At 49.2% G+C, this 23,633-nt stretch overlaps 1 protein-coding gene across 2 annotated transcripts in view; it reads left to right on the forward strand.

Annotated features, from left to right (window-relative positions):
- The window catches only part of Antxr1 (ANTXR cell adhesion molecule 1), a 187,586-nt gene that overhangs the window by 107,829 nt on the left and 56,124 nt on the right, over nt 1-23,633 (forward strand). For both annotated transcript variants that reach the window (XM_087907059.1, XM_087907058.1), the window contains exons 13-14: nt 9,080-9,175; nt 22,458-22,499. In XM_087907059.1, coding sequence (XP_087763185.1) covers nt 9,080-9,175; nt 22,458-22,499 — 138 coding nt within the window. The remainder of the gene's footprint in view (nt 1-9,079; nt 9,176-22,457; nt 22,500-23,633) is intronic.

Below are 23,633 nucleotides of genomic sequence, written 5' to 3' on the forward strand. Positions count from 1 at the left end.
CACTGAGCACCAAGTAAGTAAGGAGGGAGCTGGGAGACTGTGGAGAAATGAGAAAGGGCTGTGGAGGAGCATCTGGAACCATGTCTGCAGAATGTTCAGGGTGGGTCTCAAGGAGTTGATGGGTTCCCTGAGGCTTTAACAAAAATCTTGTGAGCTTGTTTGTACATGTGGCTGTCCTTTTCTGAAGAAAGGGGTGTGTCATTCTCACCATCTTCTCCAACGTTAGGAACATTTGTAAGCACTGGCAGGCAGCTAAAGAGGAGCAGGTTAGGTGTGAGGGTGCTGAGTAGAGAGTGGGCCCCCGAAACCCTGGTGTTACACCATGCCTGTATGGAAGGGTACTGGGAGATTCTAAACCTCAGTGGCAGTGGTCGGGGCCGAGGCGGGTTGAATTAGGGTGTGGGTCAGAGGGCAGGGCACACTGACAAAGGGTGTGTCAGCAGGGGAGACAGAAGGGTAGGAAAAGGAAATTCACCGAACTTCAGGGTACCAGCCGGGGTTGACCCAAGTGGAGAGCGAGCAGATGTGAGGGAGAAATGCAAGCTCAGCCTGGACCACTGTGCTTAAGATGTCAGTGGGAAGGAAAGCAGGGGCCAGTCTAGGCTCAAGATAAAGACTTGTGTGTCTGTATGGAGACAAGAGTTTGAGCCAGGAAATAAAATGAGCCCCTTCTGGAGAGGGCTAGAAAGAAAGCACCAGACCAAGGATGGGTCCAGGAGCCACACAGCATGATAACCAGGCTTCACGCGAACCTGAGGCCACCAAATGAAGACGTAGGACTGGCTGAGCTAATAGTTAAGGAAATTAAAAAGTTTTCTAATAGTGGGAAGGATGGCTCCACAGGGCATGGCGGCTTCTTTAAAGCCACATGCCAGCAGAAGTCTGTGAAGAAGCTGGGAAGGAATGGTCAGAGGTGGAAGAAGGGGTGGGGTACGGTGGGGCTGCCCAGCAGTGGTGCAGAGTTGCAGCGAGGTGAGGGGACAGGTTTGGCAGCTGAGCCAGAAATACCACGAGAAGACGCAAGCTCCAGCCTTGCCCGTGCAGAACGTCTCAGCAGCAATAAAATGACTTAAATTTCATCTTTCAAAAGAAAACTTGCCCATGCTCCGCTGGCTCTGTCTGGGCAGGAAGCAGGGTTCTGTGCGGCCAGCTAGGAAGGCTCTACATTCCTCAGAGCCCTGGCCTGAGGGAGAGAGAGCAGGGTGCAGCCCTCCTGTGCCCCTCTGCCCCCGCAGCCCTGGGCTGACTCTGCGGGTGTCCCCACTGAAGCAGGGACAAGCTGACAGCTGATAGTCCCTGACTGAGCATGCTCCTCTCACTAGCAACAGCCCCATTTAGAACAGCAGATTACTGTGACGTCACAGGTGGGTAGCCAGAACTGCCCTTGGCTGGAGGGTCTCTTTCCCTTCAGGGCTATCAGTGTGTTTCAGAGACAACCAGTTTAGTAGCAAAGAAAGGGGCAGGGGGTGTGGGAAGGAAGAGAAGAGGGAACATTGGAGCCCCGTGTCATCAGCCTGTCCCCAGGCGTCCAACAGTCAGGGGGCACCAACAGACACTCAGTTTTGAAATGTTATGTGTTCAGACAGCCCAGCCCTCTGAAAACACAAGTGGCTTCAATAATTCTGAGCCTCGAGACTGTCCAATTTAGCAGAGACCGCGACCCTGCAGCAAGCCACACCCCACGAGCTCAGGCTCTTGTCCCATCTCTCCTGCAGCACGTGCTTCTCAAAGCACCATTGCTGCCATCACCGGGACTGATGCTAGGGTGAATGAGACTGGGGCCACAGAGTCGGGACAATAAAGTGTGCCTTCTTCCTGCCTCACTTGTGAGGGAACTGACATAGGAGGAGCTCGATATTGTCTTTAGGGCTATGGGGTACAGCCTGGCTGAATGTGGCCAAAAATGGGCTGGAACTGTGTTGAACAGGTTTATCAACCCACACTGGACAGGGCGCTGGCCAGAGAAGACACTTAGTGGGGGTTGAGTTACCCAGAAAATATTTAGTTAGAATTTGGGGCCCCTTGCTTTCTAAGGTCTTGGGAAGATTTTCTTCTCTTACTCTAGAGAGCCCCTCCTCAGGTTGCAGAAGCACGGGCCTCAGAAAGCCTGCTGGAGTAGGGCAGCCAGGGCAATCCACCCTGGAGCAGCACAGGCCCAAGAGACAAGGCAGGGCAGATCCAGGCGTGCCCTGAGCTCTTGCCCTATTTGCTGAGAGAGGAGGGAGGAAGCGACAGACCTGGATGACACACGCTCTGCCCCTACATGGGGAGTGGGGAAGGAACGGTCTTAACGTCTCCAGGCCCTGCAGGAAGAGGCTTTCCCAGCTGCACCCCAGACCATGGGCATTGGGCAGATTCCCAGCACAGCCTGGCTTGAAGACTCTGGTTTCACATTTCTTTACATTGAACAAACCCAGGCTCCTGCTAATTCCCTCTCTCTTCACTATGACAACCCCCAAAACAAAACAGAAAAGGGCAGTTTTGCTAAGTTTTGTGTCATCCAGAGGCCTCTGTCTCCTACAGCAAACAAGTTCAGACATGATCCCACACCCCTCCCCCATGCCATGCTGTGGGTAAGAAATCCGAAATCCCTAGACTCCACCCACCAAGACAAGGTTTCGCTTTGTGTGTTTGCAAATCTTTACCTTTGAGTGCAATGCCCTCCTTGTCTTAGAGAGAGCGGCTGCCCTCATTTTGCGAGCCTAGGGAAGTCAGATGAAGGTGACATTCAGAGAATGTGCCCCTGTGAGAAGGGAGAAGGGTTGCACCCCTCACCTCCGGATTTCTGCCGCCCGTCTACATGTTCTACATGTTCCGTTCTGTAGCGGCTCTGTGTGAGTGTAGAGTAGGGACAGGCTGGAAGTTGCTCACTGAAAAGCCCAGCACTCCCTAGCTGGACAGTATACCGCCATGGGCTGTGGCCTTGACCACCTGCTTCGCTTCCACGCTGGTGTCCTGGGCACGCTGTGCCAGAAACAGGCAAATAGTTGTGTCTTCCCATGGTGTCAGCATTTATTGAATAACAATAATTCACACGGTTTGGCTGTTTCAATGACAGCAATTTGTTTTGTAATTCGTCGACCCTGGTGGCCTGGGTGAGATAAATACAGGTTCTTTTATGCCAATTTTAATGGCTAATATTAACTCTTATCACACAGCACGCAATCCACATATCGACATGCATATATGTGGTTTACACAATAACTACAGAGTTCAGGAGGTGCCAGGAGTGGGAGAGTTTGTTACAGAACTGGGTCAGTGCCAGCCAGGACTTGGCTGCTGCTGGCATCAGCTGTGAGGAAAGCTTGAATTGAAAGACCCCCAGAGTTGAGAGACTCTCATTCAAGTCTCGGGATAACATGACCCCCAAAATACTCACGAGAGACCGTCCTTGCTGTAATCCCATGAGGTTTATTGACAGGAACCAGCGCGCTGGGGCTGAGACTCATATCCCATGCAGGGGTAGAGGCGTTCCACCCCAGTAGCTGGGAGAAGGAGTATTTACGGGAAGAAACCACAACCCAAAGGGGGTAGCGAGGGCGTCATTGGGAGATTCCGAAAATACCAGCGATAATCACAAGGGGGTAACTCTTCGTTTCTCGAGATTGCTCTTCAAGATTATCATCTAACTTTGTGGTCAGCCAGTTCTTGGAACAAAGTCACTGAACTGGCCCACCTAGATTTTTGGCTCTACTCTTCCTGCTAGGGGAGGGGATCTGGATTTATCCTGGTCTTTCAGAATGAGAAGCATCCAGAGCTGGAAATGGTGGGTTGAGGTCCAGGACCAGATGGGTAAACAGGTGGATGGGCAGGCAGCCGCATAGGCAGTGTCAACAACAGGGCACCCAGACAAGCTGAAGCTCCAGGGAGGTCTTTGCTTGTTGGTCCATGATGCACTCAACAGGTATTAGATAACAGGTTGGTGTGGAGTCTTACCATCCAAGTATTATGTGTTCATTACTTTACGGGGTCCAGATGAAGGAGTTACACCCTTTCCTTGGTCTGATGTACCTAATAACTTTGTGATCCTGGTTTATGTGATTTAATTTTAATACATCTGTGTGCCCACACAGTCGCAGTTCAGACACAGTGAACATCTAGGGTGGTTCTATCCCTGCCCAGGCAGATGTCATGCAGCAGTCTGTGCCAGACAGTGGTGCCTGAGTGATGGTGCAGTTTCTGGTACACCCAGAGGGTGCGTTCCTTCTCCTCCCTCAAAGGGGGTCAGTAGATATGTGTAAAATGGAGTCTTCTAGGGCGTTCTTTAACAAGTACAGTTATACGCAATATGTAATAACTTACAGGAGGGCATAGCCTGACTTAACACAGCCAGTCAAGACAGGGCCTAGGAGACACAGTTACCTGAGAGCAGTTACTGGCCCAAATGGCCCGGCTAGACCCCAGGCTGTGTCCACATAGGCCTGATGGACAGGCAGGGCAGAGGCCCAGCACACACTGATCCAGAATCAGGTTGTGTGCAGTGGTAGCCCTTGAGTCTTCTGGATGCTCAGCCAGGAAGAAGCCTTCCGAAGCAGGTGTCATTTAAAACAGAAAGGGGAAAGAGTGAGCTGGGAACACTGAGGGCTATTGGAGGTCAGAGGTCAGACTTCAAGGAGGCAGGGCAGTCTGCCCTAGAGCAAGGTACAGAACACAAGACAGAGTACCTTCTATAGTGGCTGGGTATAATCTGGTGTGTATTCTAGAACATTCTAGATAACTCTTGGCCGCAGACAGAGTCTGTACCTTGGCATGTGGGGAAGAATGGAGATACAAAGATCTTCCTCTAGGGACTTGATGAAGATGAAGAAGGAATGACTAGGTTAGAGCAACTGAGCTAGTTCTGAGCCTCAAGCAGTGAGCCCTATAAATGGAAGTTTCTTGTTCTGAGTGCCTATTCCAAAATATCCAGCAACCACTTCCCAAATTACCACACAGAGGCTTAATACAAGCTATAAATGCTTGACCAATAGCTCAGGTTTATTACCAACGAGCTCTTACATTTTGAGTTAACCCATATTCCTTATTTACACTCTGCCACATGGCAGTATCTTTATTAGCATGGCACATTCATTTCCTGCTCCTTCTGTGTCTGCTGGCAACTCCTAACTCCACCCTTTTCCTTTCCATAAACCTTAATTTGGGTGCCCTACCTATATTTCCTGCTTAGCTACTGGCTGATCAGCATTTTAGTAAACCAATTCAAGTGGCAAATCTTTATAGTGTACAAGAGGATTATTCCACAGCATTTCCCCCTTTTTGTTTAATTAAGATTATTCCACAGCAGAGTCCCACACTGAGAATCTAGAAAGCACAAGGTGCTGGCCAGCCATAGTCAGTAAGATAAGCACTGAACACTTTCATTAAAAGGCAAGCACCTTGGGAGTGACCTTGTCCAAAGTCACCATAAGAACCTGATGGACTGGGAGCCATAGCCTGCCCTTTGGTCTCTGATCTCTACACTTCTCCTGCCCTGTGACTCTATAGTATAAACAATGTTGGCTTCCAAGGAAACAAACTTGACCACGAGGTCACAGAACCCCCAAGGTAAAGTTACCCAGAGTTCCCCTTGGGTGTGGATAGACGCCACAGTCCTCCATTTGCCCTGAGTGGCCTCTTACAGCCAATCCAATTGGCTTCCACCTGACACATGCTGAGTCCCCTCTCCATGGATCCCCACTGACAACTTCATGAGCAAACTCCGTGCTTGCCTCTGAGCAAGAGTGCCCATCTCTCCTTGTCCCTACAGGGTGGCTACCCACCCACGAGTCACCTCCTGTGTGAAGCGCTGGTTCCCAGGCACTGTTTCTCAGAACAGGGTAGCTCGCTAATGCCAAGGGCCAGCTGCTTACACCTGGGAGCCAGGTTGCACACTCTTGAATTCTAGCTTCTCTAGTGCTCATGAGGCTGAGGCATGAAGAGGAAGTTTAAGTCAGCCTGAGCTACAGAGAGGCTGTGAGACTTCACCTCTGTGTAAAAACAAAACAAAACAAACAAGAACCCTGGCCTTTCTGTAAGTCTTCAAAGGTTCTCTGGATCTCCTTGCCTCAGTATATTTAACTATGGAGGGTGGGGGTATAAAAATAAAGTTTAGAGTTCATCAGATTATTGATAAGAATGAAATGTGCTAGCCTAGTACACAGAAAGGATAAAGACACTTCCTGCACACAAGTGCCTAATAAATATTAGTTATGTTCTTAGTTATTCTTATTGCCATTATCATTATCATCCCGTCAGAATGTGCAAAGAGAGAGTGTGTTTAGTTCAGCGTCAGGTATGTAGGTGTGTCCTCCTGCACTGTGGTTTAGATTGATCCACAGACTGAGCACACTGAGGCTGGCTAGGTACTTCAATCAATGCCCCTTAGCTCTGCCCACTAAGCACAGAGCAGAGACACAATGCACACTCGCTGTGTATGCTCCTGATGAACTGTTAGCTCCAGGTCTAACAGTTTCTAGAGAACAAAGGGCATTCTTTCTTCTTTGATAGTGACATTTATGAATGTGGCACCGATGACTTCAAGAAACACTTGGAACCTAGGCAGCAGCTTTCTCCAAGGCACAGGAAAATGTTTAAACACCCCACCCTGGGCCTTGGCTTGCAGAGAGGGTGCCTTGCTAAACCCCCTCTTCCTCCTCCACTACAGTTAGGTGGAATACGACTCCTAAGGGGCTGCTGCAGAACCAGCCACCAGTGTCCACTCTGGATGTCTTAGAAGCTTCTTCACCCGCCACGGGGCAGTCCTCTGCCCTTGCTGCTCACAGAAACTGCCCCCGTCTTCCATGGGAGTGTAGAAGCGTGCTGTGCAGCATCTCAGCCCCTGCCTAAGTTTATCTGAGGCAGAAACAATAAGGGAGGGGGTGACATGTACAATGTGAATAGCTGAAGTCTGCAGTCTTTATGGAGGCTGAAGTTTTATAAGCCTCTTGGTGACCAAACCACTTATTATTCCAAGTGCAGACAGGTTTACGATCTGAAATGTTCACTGTGTTGGTTGCTATGGGGAAACAGAGGAAAGTTCCAGCTCGGAGTTTGAAGTGATCGTTTGTATGGAAAGGCCTGCCCCTTGCCTCTCCACTCCTGTCCCGTGCCCCTGCTGTTGTCAGTTGCTACAGAGGCAGTGGCTTTCTCACTTCTTTCTGTCACCTAGAATACAGAGACAGACCCCAAGACTTGCCCTTAACTAACACGTGACTTCTCATCAACACTGCTAACAATACGCTTTGTTCCAGACTTCCAGACTTCCATACATGCGTCCAATGGGCCCTCCTGCCGTGACCTTGTCTACTGTTGGACCCTTGCTTTCCCCCACCCCACACTCTGACTGCCCAGCCCTGCACCTGAGCCTGAGGCCTAGCTCCCTTGAGGGCAATCCCACATTCCCAAACCTTGGCTTCTTGGCTGGAGCCAAGGGTGTTTCGTTCCCTGGCTTTTTGGTCAAAGACATTCCAGAGAGTTCCAGGGAATGAGAGTTGCCTTTAAACCTCTTCCAGAGTCCTACTGAGCTCTCGGAGTGGGAGTGACTCATATCCTGGCTCTGCCATTAGCTTGTGGGGTCACCCTAGACAGGCCACCCAGCCGCCCTCCTGGGTAGCTGTGGGAGGGTGACAGCCTTCAGAGCCTGGGAGCACCGTAAATGGTCTCCCTGAAGACCATGGTGGTGATTCGGCCAGGTCGCAAGCCTCCATCCTCCTGAGCCTTTCTGCGCATCGCACAGATCACTGACGGAATAATCTTCCCTGTGCTCATGTCCCAGAGGAGACCTCCACACAAATATTCTAAAGAAGCCTCTCAGGACATTTCTCATTAATGAAAAATTTTTTAAAGCAAGAGAAAATATAGATTTCAGAAAGAACTCAATCACCCTACCAGTGAAGATACTTTAACATTTTAGTACATACCAATGAGCTGTCAGTGAAAATGCCCAGTGTAGGGCAGACACCTGTAATCTTAGCTCTTCAGCATTCGGGAGATGGAGGCAAAATGATCAGGAGTTCAAGGTCAGCCTGAGCCACATGAGACCCTGTCTCAAAACAAACAAAAAGCTACTGGTGAAATTGTTAGTGATTGGCAGAGACAATCTTCCTGTCCCTCGCTCTTGACTCGAGTGTCCAGGAAATGTCTCTCTTGTTTAAGTGTTATTTGGTAGCATGTTCCAGCATAGTAGCTGACAGCTTGCTAACTTTACATTAAGGATTTGTACAGCCACCCTTTGTATTATTATAACTTAAGCAAATATACCTGATGGTTTTCTTAGGCCAAAGGTGGGGCTACCAGTTTCACTCACGCAGCTTTTGATGTGCACAGCGGTGCCCCATGCCCCCAGGAAGCTGTGGCCTTGTGTAGCTGGCAGGGAAGGACCTAGACTCATAATCCCAGGTGCTTCCTGAATCAGCAGTCTCAGAAGATGACAGCTGATTACAAGTGGAACTTACATTCGCTACTCCTCAGGCCCCGCAACCGTGTCCTTCTGCAGGATGATCTGGGAGAGTGTAGAGGTGGTTAAAACTGACCTCGTCTGCCTGACTCCCCCGGCATACACAGTCACATGAGCTGACTGCCAGCCTCTCAGCCACACTACCCTCCCCTGCCAGCTGGCAGAAGTGGCCCTGTCCCCTTTCCTATGCGGCCTCTCATCAGTGGTTCTAGACTTTCCACCCACACCCAAGAGGCTGTTGTACACACTCCTGGGTAGGGTGTGGGGCTGAATCCTAAGTAGGGTTGCTCTGAAACAGCCCAGGCGGTGGCCAGAACCCCAGGCCTTGGGGACTGAAATCTGACTGTACCCAGAGACAAGGCACACTCTAAAGCCACCTCTGCACCTGTAAGATGGATCATTCAGAATGATCCCAAAATAAAGATCAGAGGCTCTCTGAAACATCAAATCTATTTCTCTCGAAAATCAGCCAAAGAGAGGATTTATGGAGCCTTGACCCTGAATGATGGGTATAGTCTGACTCAGGTCTGCATTGCACTATGAACTTATCTAGGCCTCAAATTTACCATCATTATGTGGGGAGGGGGTGGAAGGGGAGACCCCAAGTGTCCCACCTGTCACTGACCACCCTCTCTTCACCCACAGTCAGATGGCTCCATCCTGGCAATTGCCCTGCTGATTCTCTTCCTGCTGCTGGCCCTGGCGCTGCTCTGGTGGTTCTGGCCTCTCTGCTGCACAGTGGTAAGTGAGCCAACTTCAGGCCATAACAGGCAAGGGTCACCTGAAAACCCCAGGTTCATCAGTGGGGATCAGGGGGAGACCAGGAACTGCAACAGTAGGAGATAAATCTTGCTTCCTTTTTTTTTTTTTTTTTTTTTTACTGACAAAATCAGCATAAATCAGGCTTGGTCGCTTGGACCAAGGAGTAGTGTGAGTTGTCAGGATGGGCAGGGGCAAGACCACCAATGGCAAAGCCATTGAGTACACACGTGTAGAAGGCAAAGATTAAAGCATATGTGTTTGGCACTGGAAAAGCATGCAGCCGATGCTGGGGGTGTTCATTATTCGAAAGCATGTTGCTGGAGTTGGGATCTATTGATACTTCATATGATGCTAGGTTTATATCGGTAATAAATGTCTCCCAAAATAAACTTTTCATGACAGGAAGCAGTGTCATCCAAGGCAGGATTGTTTTGCAATTTTCAAAATAATTTTAAACGAATTTATCTGGTTTAAGTCCCCATTGCCTGGGAAGGCAGCCAGCGTTGTCTTCATGTGGTCTCCTTTGTAAGGCTGAGGGTTCCTGGGTGAGGAAAGATCCTGGAGACAGACAGACAAGGCATTCTGTTTGTGATGCTGTTGACTGCTCCGCCCCTTGTTGCTGACCCTTGACCTGCACCCCAGTGTTTCAAGTGCCCTCCAAACTCTGTGTTGACCACTCACTTTGGGGTTCCTGGCTGGGGCTGGATGAAGTCATGTGTTTCCGGAATGGGAGTGTCACCACCATGCAAGAAAGAGGGCCTCCCCACAGAGACCCATTCAGAGGTTTCTGGAAAGCTTCTCCACCCTGAGAGACTGCACTCCACAGTCCTCTAACTAACAGATGGTGTCTTTGTGAGCCATGGTCCCCGAACCTCCCTCTATCATTCTTCCTGCCCTTCCTCCAAGTGTGGGAATGTCACTTGGACCCCATAACTGAGCTGTATATCCATGGTAAGGAAACAGTTGGAACCGTGAAGGGCTTACAGGGTGGGCACAGGAGGCATCTCTCTGGGATGAGATTCACAGTGTCCAATAACCTGCAAGGTCTCCTCGCTAGACAGATCAGTCTTAACCTTTTACTCTCTACTTACCCAAGGCAGGGACACAAACTGGGACCAAACATCAGGCCCTTAAATTCTCTTTCTGAAAACACAAACAATGCATATGTGACCTCCATCCCAACTGGCCAGTGCTGGTGAATTTACTGCCCCAGCACCCCTCCCAGCTCCCACATGTGTCCCTTGCTGAGTAGGCACCATGTTCCCCGTTTCTGCTCATACCTCCAGTATCTCTGCTCACTTTCACCTGTATCCTGTGTCTTTTTCTCCAGGTTCTCTCCAACCCTCCTCTCCTCATCTTATCCCCAGACAGTGTCACTAAATTCAGTGACTGACTACTTCATGTGGTCCCCTATTCCTGGTGTGGCTGTAAACAACCCAGCCACGCCCCATTACAAGGAACCACACCCCATTACAGGGAACCACCAGGCGTCACATTTGCAGGCTCCTCTCTCAGAACATCCAAAGTCATCGCATCCTTGGACCTGCTTGTCCCCTGCTTGTCCCCAGTAGCTCCAACTGCCCAGACTGAAGCCTGCACCAGCCTCCCATGTCCCCCTTAGGCTTGTGTGTCTGAACATTTGGTCTCCAGCTGATGGCACTGGTTTTGAAAAGTCATGGACTCATTAGGAGGTGGAGCCTCAGTGGAGGAAGTAGATCACTAGGAATGGGGTTTGAGGTTTGTTAACCTGGCCCATCCTCCTCTCCACTCTCTGCTTTTTGATTGCACAATGTGACCAGTGCCGCACATTCCTGCTGCCATGACTTCCTCACTATCATGGACTGTATTCCTTCTTAAATTGTGAGCCAAAATAAACACACACACTCACATATACACACTCTCACACACACTCATATTCATTCACATACACATACACTGACACACATACCCATACACACATACACACTAACACATATACACACTCTCACACACACATACACACTTTCACACATACTCACACACACATATTACCTCTTGTCAGGTATTTGCTCACAATGATAAGAAGAGTAACTAATACAGCTGTCTCCAAAAAGCCCCCAGATCATCACCATAACCAGCCCACCTCAAGTTCTCACGGCTCTTCAGTCCCTTCCGCAAGGTGACTTGTGTAGGCGTTTCCTAACCCAGCCCTCCTCCAACCTCAGCTCTCGCCTTCACCTTCCAGCTGCAACTGTTGGAAACTAAGCCTGCGGGTCTCCAGAGCATAGCACATTACTTAGCCAAACCTCAAAGTTCCTGGAGCATCCAAGTGGAGGCAGGGCAGCCTCCAGGAGCACCCTATCCTGAGAATACCTGGCTATATTTTCTACCTACCGTGTTTGCATGTCTATGCAGGTACATGCACATGAGTATGCAGGTACATGTGCATGTGTGTACATGTGCACGTGGAGGCCAAAGTCAACCTTGGGTGTTGCCATCAGTTATGTCATCTCTCTCCTTGGGGACAGGGTCCCTCCTTGGCCCAGAACTCAGCAATTAGGGTAGGTTGGCTGGCCAGCGAGGTCGTCTTGTCCCTGCCTCCCCAGCACTGGGATCATAAGTACACATCTCATCTTTTGTTTTGTTTTGTTTTGTTTTAAGCATAGGCTCTGGGGATTGAACTCGAGTCTTGTTCATGCTTTACAGACTGAGTCATCACCTGCCCCTGTGTTTCTCCCTACCACGACCACTGTGATCATCCTCTTGCCTCTTGCTGGGATTTTCTGGTTTTTAGATTTTCTTTCTCTGCTGTCATCAGTTCTCTGTCTTCAGAACATACGCCACTGATGGTTGTCCCATCGGGAGCACGCATTTCCTGCTGCACCTCGATTTCTGCAGCAGTATCCCCTGTTCTCTCCTCTCAGGCCACACTGTTAGTCTTTCCAGGGTTTACTCACGTCCATTTCTCCCACTGAACCCAACCAGGGTGAAGAGGAAGGCAGCCACAGAGTCACTCCGAACTGGAGAACAGTGCCCAGTACCTAAGTTGTCTATTTTCCAAACTGTGCTATAAAAAGCTAACTCACCTTGGGGGAAAGAGCTCACCCACAGTCCAAAGGAACTGTATTGGGTGGTGACTTCTTGAGGGTTTGTGTTATCATAACCTACTCGTATGTTATAGGCCATGGTTATGTTTACCAAATGTCATATAACAAAAGATACATCAGTTTCTTTAACCTAGATGTGATGTTCATTTTATGGGGAGTGAGTTAGTAACTTTCCTGTTACTGTAACAAAACACCCGACAGGAAGCGGCTTACGGAATACAAGGTCTATCGGGATGATCTTGGCTCCTGGTCTGAGGATTCAGTCGCCATGGCCCGTGACTGCCTGACGTGGGCAGCTGTCACATGACATTCCCTGTCAGGAAGCAGAGAGAGATGAATGCTCAACTCGGCTTCTCCCTTTCCCTGCTTTATTCGTCCTGAGATCCCAGCCCTGGGATGGTATAGCCCCCATACATGTAGCTCTTCCCTCTTCAGTTAAACTCCTTCTGAAAGAAACACACCCGGAAGAGTGTCTCCTAGGGGACTCTTAAGTCTATTCAGACTGACAGCAACTATTGACCATCACGATGGGTCAGCGATGTATCAGGAATCTAAGCAGAGAGATCTCGTCATATTATGCAAGGTAAACTCAGGGGCTAGTGTCATGGCTCATTTGGTAAAGGTAATTACTATCAAGTCTGACTCCGTGGTTCCATACCCAGGGCCCACATGGCCACATGGCAGGAGATAACTGACCCCACAAGTTTTCCTCTTATCTTTACACACACACACACACACACACACACACACACACACACACACCGAGTTTAAAAAAAATCTGAAATGACTTGCACAATGGTGAAAGTATATAAATCACTGAGCCGTACTCATAAAAATACGAAAAAAAGAGAATCTTATTGTGGTTCTTCCCACATTCAAAGACAAACAGTCTACACTTGCAGCTCTTCTCAGTCACGCTAGTCACACCAGCTTCCCTTTAGGTCCTTTAGATAGATGAACCCTTACATTTGAGCCCAGGTAAGAATAAGGACTGTATTTGAGTTGTTGGATCAGGGCTGGGCGGGCTCATTCATCACGCGCTCTGTAGAAGCGCTCTGTTCTCTGGCTTCCAAGGGACCTTGTGAGCAGTTTTCTGGTAGTTTTTTAAAGGTCACATTTGATTCATTTTCTTGAATCCCAGGGACTTTTTAACACATTGACCTGTTGGACATCTCTGGTGACCAATTAGAACTTGATATGCCTTAAACTGAAACAAGAATAAAGTCTTCAGATACTGCCCTCCATCCCTGTCATAGCACTGAATTGTAGGATCAGACACCCACTCCCAGCATCACCAAGGAGCTTGCTAGTGGTTTCTGTGATCAAAACCCAGTGGAAGCAGACAGTAACTCATCCAGCATTGTGGGCTCGGACAGGTGTGTGTGTTCCCTGATCGCTCTCCAGCCTACACCATCCTTCTGGATCTTCTCACTCCACTACTTAGGAAATTAGTTTTCACTATGCATCCCTGCCCTCCGCTCTGTATCCCTACTCTCCTCTGCATCCCTGCCCTCCCCTCTGCATCTCCACCTTCTCCTGCCAGCTTCCCTCCTCCACCTGAGCCCACATCATTGCTTACCTTGAAATCCACCCACCCACCCTTCTCCTGTGCCTACAGGTACAGGGGAAAGAGTTCGGCTGTCACTGGAGACACATTGCCAAAGCCTCGACTTCCGCTGTCAGTTGAAGGGCTGGGGAAATTCTTTAACCTCAAATCCCCATTAAATAACCAGGAACTGGGAACTGTGCTGTTTCCCATTGGTCTCCTTACAGTCTGCCTCTTCTGAGTCCCTCTGGAGACTCCCTGGTTTGGGGCTCTCAGATCAAGCTGCATTATCAAAACTACCTGAGGATCAGGAACAGCTCTTCCAAACTGCATCCAATGGACAGTAACGTCCCTCCGGATCAAAACGGCACACCTCAAATCAGGAGGAGTTTAGGCAATAGCTTAAAAGATGCCATTGAACTAGGCTGAAGACCGTCTTCATGGCAGGCTCCCTCGGGGCTTTATTAGAATGGTGTGTGTGGTGAATCCCCAAATAAACTGACCCTGGATCTTCTTTGGCCTTTTTTGTCCACAATCCCCAATGCCTTCCCATGCTCACACCAAGGACACTGGTATTCCACCAGAAATGATGTAGACATACAATCCCAGAGGAGGTTGAAACAACTCAAAATGCAGAATCCGGGACTGTGAGGGGGGCCTCTGCCCTCTCTCCCTGGAGTCTGCCTCAGAGTCTCCTAGCTCAAAAATACCACAGCATCATCAACATACTGACCTCTGTGGCCTTGCTCAGACTCCACTGACCCTGCTGGCAACTGGAAACAGCTGGCCTATAGTCCGGGCAGAGGTCAGAGATGCTCCTCCTCCAAGCCAGGGCTTATGAGCTCATGGGTTTATGTTACTGTGCCACTTCCCAGAGTTCCACAGTGACCCTGACATCACACTGTGGCCACGGTGCCCGGACCAATCTGCCAAATCACCAAGTCAGTCACTTGGACCTTATCCACTGCTGTTAGCATTCCAACTGTGCCTGTCACTTTAGATATCGATAAATGTGGCCTCTTAAACAATCCCAGCCTCAGGCAGATAAGAGGCACAAAACCGTTTCAGGTTGGAGTTCCAAATGGAAAAAGAAACTCAGAAGGTTTTATCTCTTTAAAAAGATCTTGTCTCTTTGAAGAGGTGTTGTACTTCCTTCCAAACGCCTTGCCTGAGCCTTTGCTCAGCTTGTGGGATGTGAAAGCTGTAGATTGAGGCTGTGCTGGGCCAGCAGCAATCACTTCACAGTCAGACCTGAGGTTTGTGTTAAACTCAGCCAGTTGATTTGTGGGAAGGATGGTTGATTTGTCTGTCTTGGTCTTTCATAACGAGTTCCCACTTGCCTATGGCTTCCTGATTTTGATGGAAATGCTTATCTTAAGACTTAGGGGTGAGAACAAAAGGCTAGAGTGTAAAAGGCAAGCACCCCTCCCCTCTCTAGTATTAGAGTCCTTGAGGTTACTTTTCTAGTGCCAATTCAAAGGAATCCAACACCCTCTTCTGGTCTCCTCAGGTACTGCACACATGTAATGTACATACAGACAAGCAGGTATGCAGACATACATATAAATCTTAAAAATTAAAAAACACTAAACTCAATAAAATTTTCATTCTTTTCAGTATCTTTAATGCTTTAGCTTTTATTATATTTTTAAATGTATGTCCTGGAGATCAAATTCAGGTCATCAGGCTTGTCCACAAGTACCTTTATCCACTGGGCCATCTTGTTGACCCTGGGTACCACAAAGTATTGTAACACCCGATTCTGTGTTACCCCCTCAGTACAGTTCACACACCACTGTACCGACCGCAAGTCGGGCAAGGGCCTGGAGATTGAAAGAACACACAAGAGACCTGGGTCATTCAAAAGGAGATCAGCCGAATGCCATTTATTCAACTTTGGGGAAATCCTTATATATCTAGCAGCTGCACAAGGATTTCCGCCCAGGCAGGTGGGAAATTACCATACCAAAGATGAAACAATGCCCTACAGCTAATCACCAAGCGAGGCAGAGGGAGCCCAGGAACAAGCAGGATGTTTTAGCTGGCTGACCAGAAACTGTCCTCAAGATGCACCCCAGGAACAAGGGTAGACCGGGGCCCTACAAAGTGTGATTAAAAAAAATACTACAGAAAATATATATATCTTTGATCTGGTATATAAAGAGTGGGCACACACATTGTGGCTGTGAGCACTAAGGTGACATAGTGGTGCCCCTTAGAGCAGAGACAGCCAGGAGGAAGGACATGATGGCCGGGGCTCACTGTCTTGATGTTCCCTCAGCTCTGTCTGAGATGGAAAGCCTGCTGTTAGATTGCCTGATTACTCGCTCCATTCAAAAAAATCACCAGGCATGGTGGTGAATGCCTGAACTAAGGAGGCAAAAGCAGGTGGATCTCCGTGAGTTCAAGGCCAGTCTGGTCTACAAAGCAAGTTCTAGGACAGCCAGAGCTGCTACACAGAGAAAACCTGTCTCAGAAAAATACACATATGTATATACATATATTAACATATATATGTGCTTCTCATGAGGCTCAAGAGCCACCCTGTTCCACCGTTGTACCTTCACATGCCCGTGGCCCATGTATAGCAAAAGAGATCTTAAGAGCTCACTGTCTTCTCTCTGCTATCTTCTCTCTAGAACCCCACTGTCCTCTCCCTGGCATGACCTTCAAGGTCTCCCATGAAGCCTCATTGGGCTTCTTTGCCCCTGGCTCTCCCAGCATCCCACTTCTTTCACCTCTGTCTAAGCATCTTTGCCACACGCTGAAGGCTTCTTCTTCATTCAGTCCTTGATTCATATAGTCAGGACACATCCCTGCCTCACCTTGTGGTTATAGCCAGGACACACCCCTGTCTCACAGTGTTGTATACAATTCTCCATAAAGAAAAGAGCACACACTCAGAATCACTGTCTCTTCTTGATTGCACACATGTAAATGGGAGCAAGAAAGCAGATGAGGTGTGCATTTGTGTGTAAATTTTGTGTTTCCTGCCCAACTCACCACCAGTCAGTTGACCTTTTCCCCTCAGGGGCACTAAATAGATTTGTCGCGTATTTCATTCCATGAGTTCTGTCACCATTACCACACACACAAAACTAAAATAACTGTTCATTTCTCTTGGCCTCTGAAAGTCATCTCTTTCAAGCTAGTACAATTTCTCAGTTTTACAATAAAAAAAAAGAACTATTGTGCCTATAGCACATAAACAAACACACACGGGATGGACCTATGCCTGTCGCATGTGAACAAACACACCGGATGGATCTGTGTTGTGACGACACGGATTGTGTCGGCAGTGTTGAGTTTGTCAGATCACTATAGCACTGTCCGGGAAGTCAGTTTGGAACCCAGAGCTGAGAAGCGAAATATCTACTCCCAGGGCAGTGAGTGGACATGGAAGCTGAGGAACAGACACAGAATGTGTCTCAGTGGCATCTGGAAAAGCGCCAGTTAGTCCTCTGTCCACTCTAGATGCTGTGAGATTTCCCACCACACGTCACTGTCTCAGGCTGCTCTCACGTAAGGAGAGACTTTGAATATCTTAAGTACCACCTCACCCCCAAAATATTACACCAGAGGATTGAGAGGCCAGAAGCAAGTCTTGCAGCATTAAGTGCCAAGTATTTACTTGAGAGCAAGGATGTTGAAAGAAAGAGGAAGTGCTTCCTGCACCTTCTCCTTTAGAGGAGCACACGCTCATACTTTCCAGAAATCGTGATTGAGCAACATGCTCCGAGCTTCGGGTCAGAGACAAAAGCTGCCCATGTGTGCTTGTATCTCCTGGAAGATCAGAGTCCACTGTAGCAAAAAGACTTGCGAATGCAGCCCAGAGTTCACTGCCAATGGTGTGGGCCGCACGATAAGATCTGTGCTTGAGTCCCTGGAAGACACATCCTAGGGTCCTCTGAGAGGAAGGCCTGGGCTGAGGGTTGCCCAGATCAGCTTGGCCTGAGGGTATGTCTTGATTGTTAATTGATGTGGGAGGACCCAGCCCACTGTGGATGTCACCGTTCCTTGGGCAGGTGATCCTGGATTGTGTAAGAATGCTCATTAAACACTGGGAGCGCAGTCAGCAAGCAAAGCTCCTCCATGGTTTCTGCTCCAAGTTCCCACTTGAGTTCCCTCGGGGATGGACTGGGACCTGAGAGTATAAGGCAAATCAGCCCTTCCCCTCTAAGTTGCTTTTAGTCAGAGTCTTTTATTACAGCAACAGAAAGGAAACAATAGCAGTTGGTTTAGAGAAAGGCTGCCACTGTGTAGCACATGCTGGCCTAGAACCCTTTGTCTTCCAAGCACTAGAATTTCAAATCCCTGCTACACAGGACTCAGAGCTGGGGTTTCTGATCAGAAATCCACAGCACAGCTGTGGGCACGTCTGACCTAACACAAAACACACCTCTGCCCAGTGCGGATTGAATGCACAGACTGGCTAGAAATCAGTTGATTCATGGTTCTCAGAATGTGATCCACAGACCCTCGGGGTCAGTATTATTTAGGAACCTGCTAGAAATGCAAGTGTCTGGCCCCCGTCTGCTGAGGAAAGAGTGCACCTGGAGTGCTGTGTAGCAAAAAGTCCCCTATAGGATTCTAATACTGGAAAGTTTGGCAACTGCTGAGCTCATTAAAATTAGAGGGCGGGTTCATAATTTTAACAGACTTACTAGCCTCAGCTGCTGCCTTGGGCCTGTGGAGACCACAGAGAGGCCCGTGTGTTGGTGGAGTATTTGTCAGCAGTGAGCGACCAGAGGGGGCGGGCAGAGCGAGCACTAGGAGGGCAACTCATGCACAAACACAGCGGGGGGGCCAGAAAATCAGTTCTGTTAGTACCGTGTCTCGTACCATGAGATAAACTTCTGGCTCCCAGGAGCATGTGCGATTTCGCTGACAGCCAGCTCTTGTCGTGGAGAGAAGAGACAGGCAATTGGGGGGGGGGGGGGGTATAAAGCCATGAGTCTGGGGAGATGGCTCAGTGGTTACGAGCACTTGCTGTTTTGCCGAGGATAGGGGCTCCATTCCTAGAACACACCAAAGGTTCATAGCCTTCGGGAAGCCCAGCTCCAGAGGACCAGATATCGTCTTCTGTCCTCCAAGGATGCCAGGCTCTTCTGTGATGCACTTTCCATACAGGCAGGCAAACATTCATCCATATAAAATATAAAAATAAAACAAATCTTGAAAAACATGAGAAGTTGTATGAGTAGGTGATATCCAGTCCTGTGACCTCCTGCCCTTCGTGTGCGTGGAGGCCTGACTTCTTCCTCTTTAAATGCACTGCCCTGTGGGACACTCTCGGGTCAGGAAGGGTGGCCAGAGCACACGGGTGAGTTCCAAAGCACGGGATCAGGGCAGCTGGGTCAGCAAGACCAAGCAGAGCTGTGGGAGCTAAGACCATACACGAGCACACACAAAGTCAGTCCGCCGGAGCATCACCGCGCACTACAGGTATGGAGAGCGCTTTCCAGAGCCCCGGCAGCTGAAGCTGGCTGTAAACCACAGTGGCTAAACTGCAGCTGTCAAGCCAGCCCGAGCTTGTCATGTCACCTGTCTCACCCGACCCGCCCTGACTGTATTGCCAGCAGCCACCCGGGACGCTCACAGGAACCTGAACTCGGCTTGAGTGTACGTCACTGGTAGGACCCTTCCCTGCACGTGCTATGGCCTGGGTTGACTCCCAGCAGTACAGGATTGTTTCCTCAGGCTCTCCTCCCTGCTTCTCCCCCATCTTCATCCTCCCCCTTGCCCTCCATCCTCAGTAACTTTCTTTCTGCTTTTATATCACATGATCATTTTGCCCCCACTTCCTCAACACCTCTGTCTCCGATAACGGACCCCTTTTCAGTTTCATAGCCAATACCCACACTCCATCCCACTTACGTATTTATGTTAATACATATATAAAAACATGGAAAGCTGCAAGCCACCTGAGACAGAACATGTCCTGTTTATCTTTCTGAGTCTGGATCACCTCGTATAATATAATTCATTTAAGATCCCATCTACTTTTTTACAATTTTATTACTTCATTTTTCTCTAAAGTTGAATAAAATTTCATTGTGTAGTAAGGGTTGTGTTTCCGTGAAGCTCTGGATAGCAGTTTCTCAGAGAATAGAGACTCCCTCTGCGGAGAATAAAAAAGATGGCATTTCCCATGCTCAGGGAAGTGCCCAGGGTGGCCCATGTGCTGCTCTTGACATAGCTATAATGCTTTCTGGCTATGATGTCCCAGGCCAGGCGGGGCTCACCAGCTCAAAGCAATTGGAGGACCTCTTCACTGTCAGCGCCAGCCCCTCAGCAGACAAGGCCAGGTTAGAGTATCACTTTCTGTTTCATTGAACATGGTGGATTGATTTTCAGAAACTGAGGTGCCACATTTACTGTGTATTCATGTGGAATCTCAATTACAAACCAGTTCCTTATAACCAATACTAGTAAATCCTGTGTGATGGCACTGTCTTTGGGGCTCCCTTGGACCCAGCCCTCTGTAGGCTCTGGGATAGACAGTCAATAAGTATAGAGTAAACTAAATCAGAGTCATTCTGAGTGGTGGGCTCCCGATGCTGTGTGTCCAACCGTTGTCATGCATTAAGTGTGGTGTGGTGTGTGTGTGTGTGTGTATGTGTATTCATGTGTATGTAAGTATGTATGCATGTATGCCTGTGTGCATGTGAGAACCAGAGTTAGATGTCGAGTGTCTCCCTCAATGGCTTCCCACTTTATTTTTGAGACAACCCTGGAGCTTTTGGATTAGTCTGGGTTGGCAGACCAGCAAGCTCCAAGGACTGTCCCAACCCTACCTCCCTAGTACTGGGATTACAGCCACATCTGACGTTTACATGGCTGGTTGGGACTGAACTCATCCGTTCTCATGCTTACACCGCAAGCGCTCACCAACAGAGTCGTATCTGCTCAGCCCTGTCATGCGCTAACTTGTGTGAGGCCACAGACATCCCTGAATCCCATGGCCACTGTCCAGACACCAGGTTCCTATCTCACATGTGTTGGGGAGCCAGCCACACACCTAGCTTATGCAGGGGAGGGCACTCTGATCTGTCTTCACAGTACTGGTACTGCACACGCAGTTGCTCGAGATGACTCAACTCCTGCAAGGTTTATGCTTTTGCTCCCTTAGTTGATGAGGCTCCAGGAGACCCAGAGACTTCTCAAATCCTCACAGTGACAAGGCAGGTCTGAGATTTACATTTGACAACTGTGCTTGGCTCCCATGCAGTGAAGGAGCAGCCTTGAGCCTCTCTTCAGAACTGAGGGAGGACCTTGTCTTAGCCACAGCATCTGCCATTTTTTGGGTTTTTTTTTTTTTTTTGCAAACATCCTGCCATTCCCCCACCTCTCCCATTCAAGTCATTACCCCCACCTCCTCATCCCTTCCTCCAGCTTCCAGCCATTTCCTGTTTTAAAATAATTCGCTGTCTCTGGAATGATGGCAAGTCAGCAGCAAGCAATAAGAGTCTCCCCAGAGGTTCCCCCCAGGGAGTCTCCGAAGGGAGTTGAGTGGGTGAGCAAAGGCACAGCTTCCCACAGCAACAGGAAGTGGAAGCAGATGAAGCAGTAGTTCTAAACCCCAGGAGGCCTTCAGCTCTGCTCTTCAATGAATGAATACTGTCCTCAGATGCTTGGAGCAGCCTCAGTCCCCTGGCTGCGGTTGGTAGCCTGTCTAATCAATGGGGATAGCATTACAGATTGTGGTAGGGTGGAGACAGAGGTGGGGACGAGCGCCCCAGTGAACACTTCGTATTATTAAATTAGAGAAGACATACGCTTAGCAGATGGTGAGGGATGCTAGGTGCTCCTAGGGGAACTCCCGGGCTAAAGGTTGAAAGATGCCTGAACACCCTCCTGCAAAATGGGCAGCCCTGGTGCTGAGACAACAAAGGTTACAGGACAAGCTTTATGTTTGCCAGAAGTCACCTAAAGAAAGTGTTCTGTGTAGGGTCCCAAAACCCTAACAGTAAGCTGGAGTGAGGGTAGCAGGTCCCCAAGGAATGTACGAGATCAGTGGTCCATAGCCAAAGTGCTATGGAAAGGCCTTCAACTCCAGTTAATTGCCAGACTGTCCTTTCATGACTGGAGTTGGCGGGCCCATCACCATGTTGGGGAAGGCGCTCACATCAGCTTACTGGAACTGTCTGTCTGTCTGTCTCCACACAGCGGACAGGGCAGTTGAGGAATAGTCTTGTAGATAGTTACTGAAATAGGTTTGCCGCTGCCAGTAATCCCTGGGCCCTCCTCCTCACTGCCTTCTCTCAGGGCCTGCTCAGCCGGACACACATCTCCACATGGACCCACTGAGGCTGGTGGTAGAGGACCTGCAGCCACAGAAGCCTGGTCTGAACCTCGCTGGTGCTGGCAGCTCCCATTAGCTCATGTGTCTCGCCGTCCTGTGTTAATGTGTAGATGGTTGGGTGGCGGGAGGGGCGGCCTCAGGCCTGAGTGGCCAGGTGAACAGACAAATGAGACTTCACACAGGACTTCACACTACTCTGTCTAATCGGGTCACTGCACAGACTTAAGGCCCGTGCCTGGACTGTTCCTCTGGGGGTTATGGCCGACATCTTAGGGAACAGGAGGCTAAAGACCCCCACTCACCCATTCTCCTTTCCATTTACAGATCATCAAGGAGGTCCCGCCACCCCCAGTTGAGGAGAGTGAGGTAAGTGGCCAAAGTAGGACGCTTGGGGTGGGCAGGTGGCAGAATGAGGCAAATTGGCCCATTATAAAGCCCCCTGGGGCCCCACTGCCTGTGAAAGGGAACCTTTGGGCCTTCCCTCGCCAGGGTAAACAAGACCTGAGCAACACAGGCAGCCAGGGGCCCGCTGGTTTCTCTCTGCAAAGACAAACTTTAAAGTGCATACATTTGTCTGGCATTTCTGTTTTCAAGGATTATGGAAGATTTTCTGCCAAGGGGATATCTTTGGTTGTTGACTTTTTTTCTGTGCTTGAATCTGGATGTCACACATGCTCCATGAGCTCTCCACCTGAGCCATGGCCCTAGCCTCCCCCGCCTGTTTTCTGAGACAGGGTTCTGTGTCGCAGGTTGGGCTTGGACTCCTGTTGCTGCTACCTCAGCCTCCCCAGTGGTGGGATCACAGACATGTCTCACGACGTATGAATGCTTTTACCAGCACAATGAATAATTTGGGGTTTTAAAGGTCTAAGTTTCCCTCGGAAACGTATTAGGATTCCTGTCCCCCTGCAGATATACACTTCACACGTATAGGTTGTGGCAAATTTGCCACACTCTGCATAGAATTCCTGCTCCTAAGACCGGTTGCCAAGTTTCCCATTTTTCTTTAATTTAAAACAGTATTGCATAAAATCTATGAATTTTATACAGCATGAATCTATGCTGGAGCAGGATGTACTAATATCCTGGACTCACTCTCAGATCCTCACGGTCTACAGACAACCGCTCAGACTCTTCCACTCAACGGGCCAGGAAGCTGCTGTGCTGCAAGGGCGGCTCTAATAAACCAGCAGAGGTGTTAACAGCTGCCAGTGGGCGGGAGTTCACAGCAAATGGCTTTCCCAGCCTAGGACTGCTGGGTTCCTTGCGGGTAACACTACCAGAGTAGAAGCCCTAGCTCTGAAAGCTTACTGGGGCCAAGAAGAACCAAGATGGGGTTTCAAGCTCTTACCTAGGTTCCTGTAGGTTTTTGTTGGTTTGTTTTATTATTTTTTTGTATGCACCTCAGATACCACCTCTTAGCTGTCTCTGTCCCAGTTCAGCCTCTGTCCCAGCTCAGCCTCTGTCCCAGCTCAGCTGTCCCTGTCCCAGCTCAGCCTC

The sequence above is a fragment of the Myodes glareolus genome, chromosome 6 (genome assembly GCF_982192425.1).
Source record: "Myodes glareolus chromosome 6, mMyoGla1.1, whole genome shotgun sequence".
Taxonomy (NCBI): domain Eukaryota; kingdom Metazoa; phylum Chordata; class Mammalia; order Rodentia; family Cricetidae; genus Myodes; species Myodes glareolus.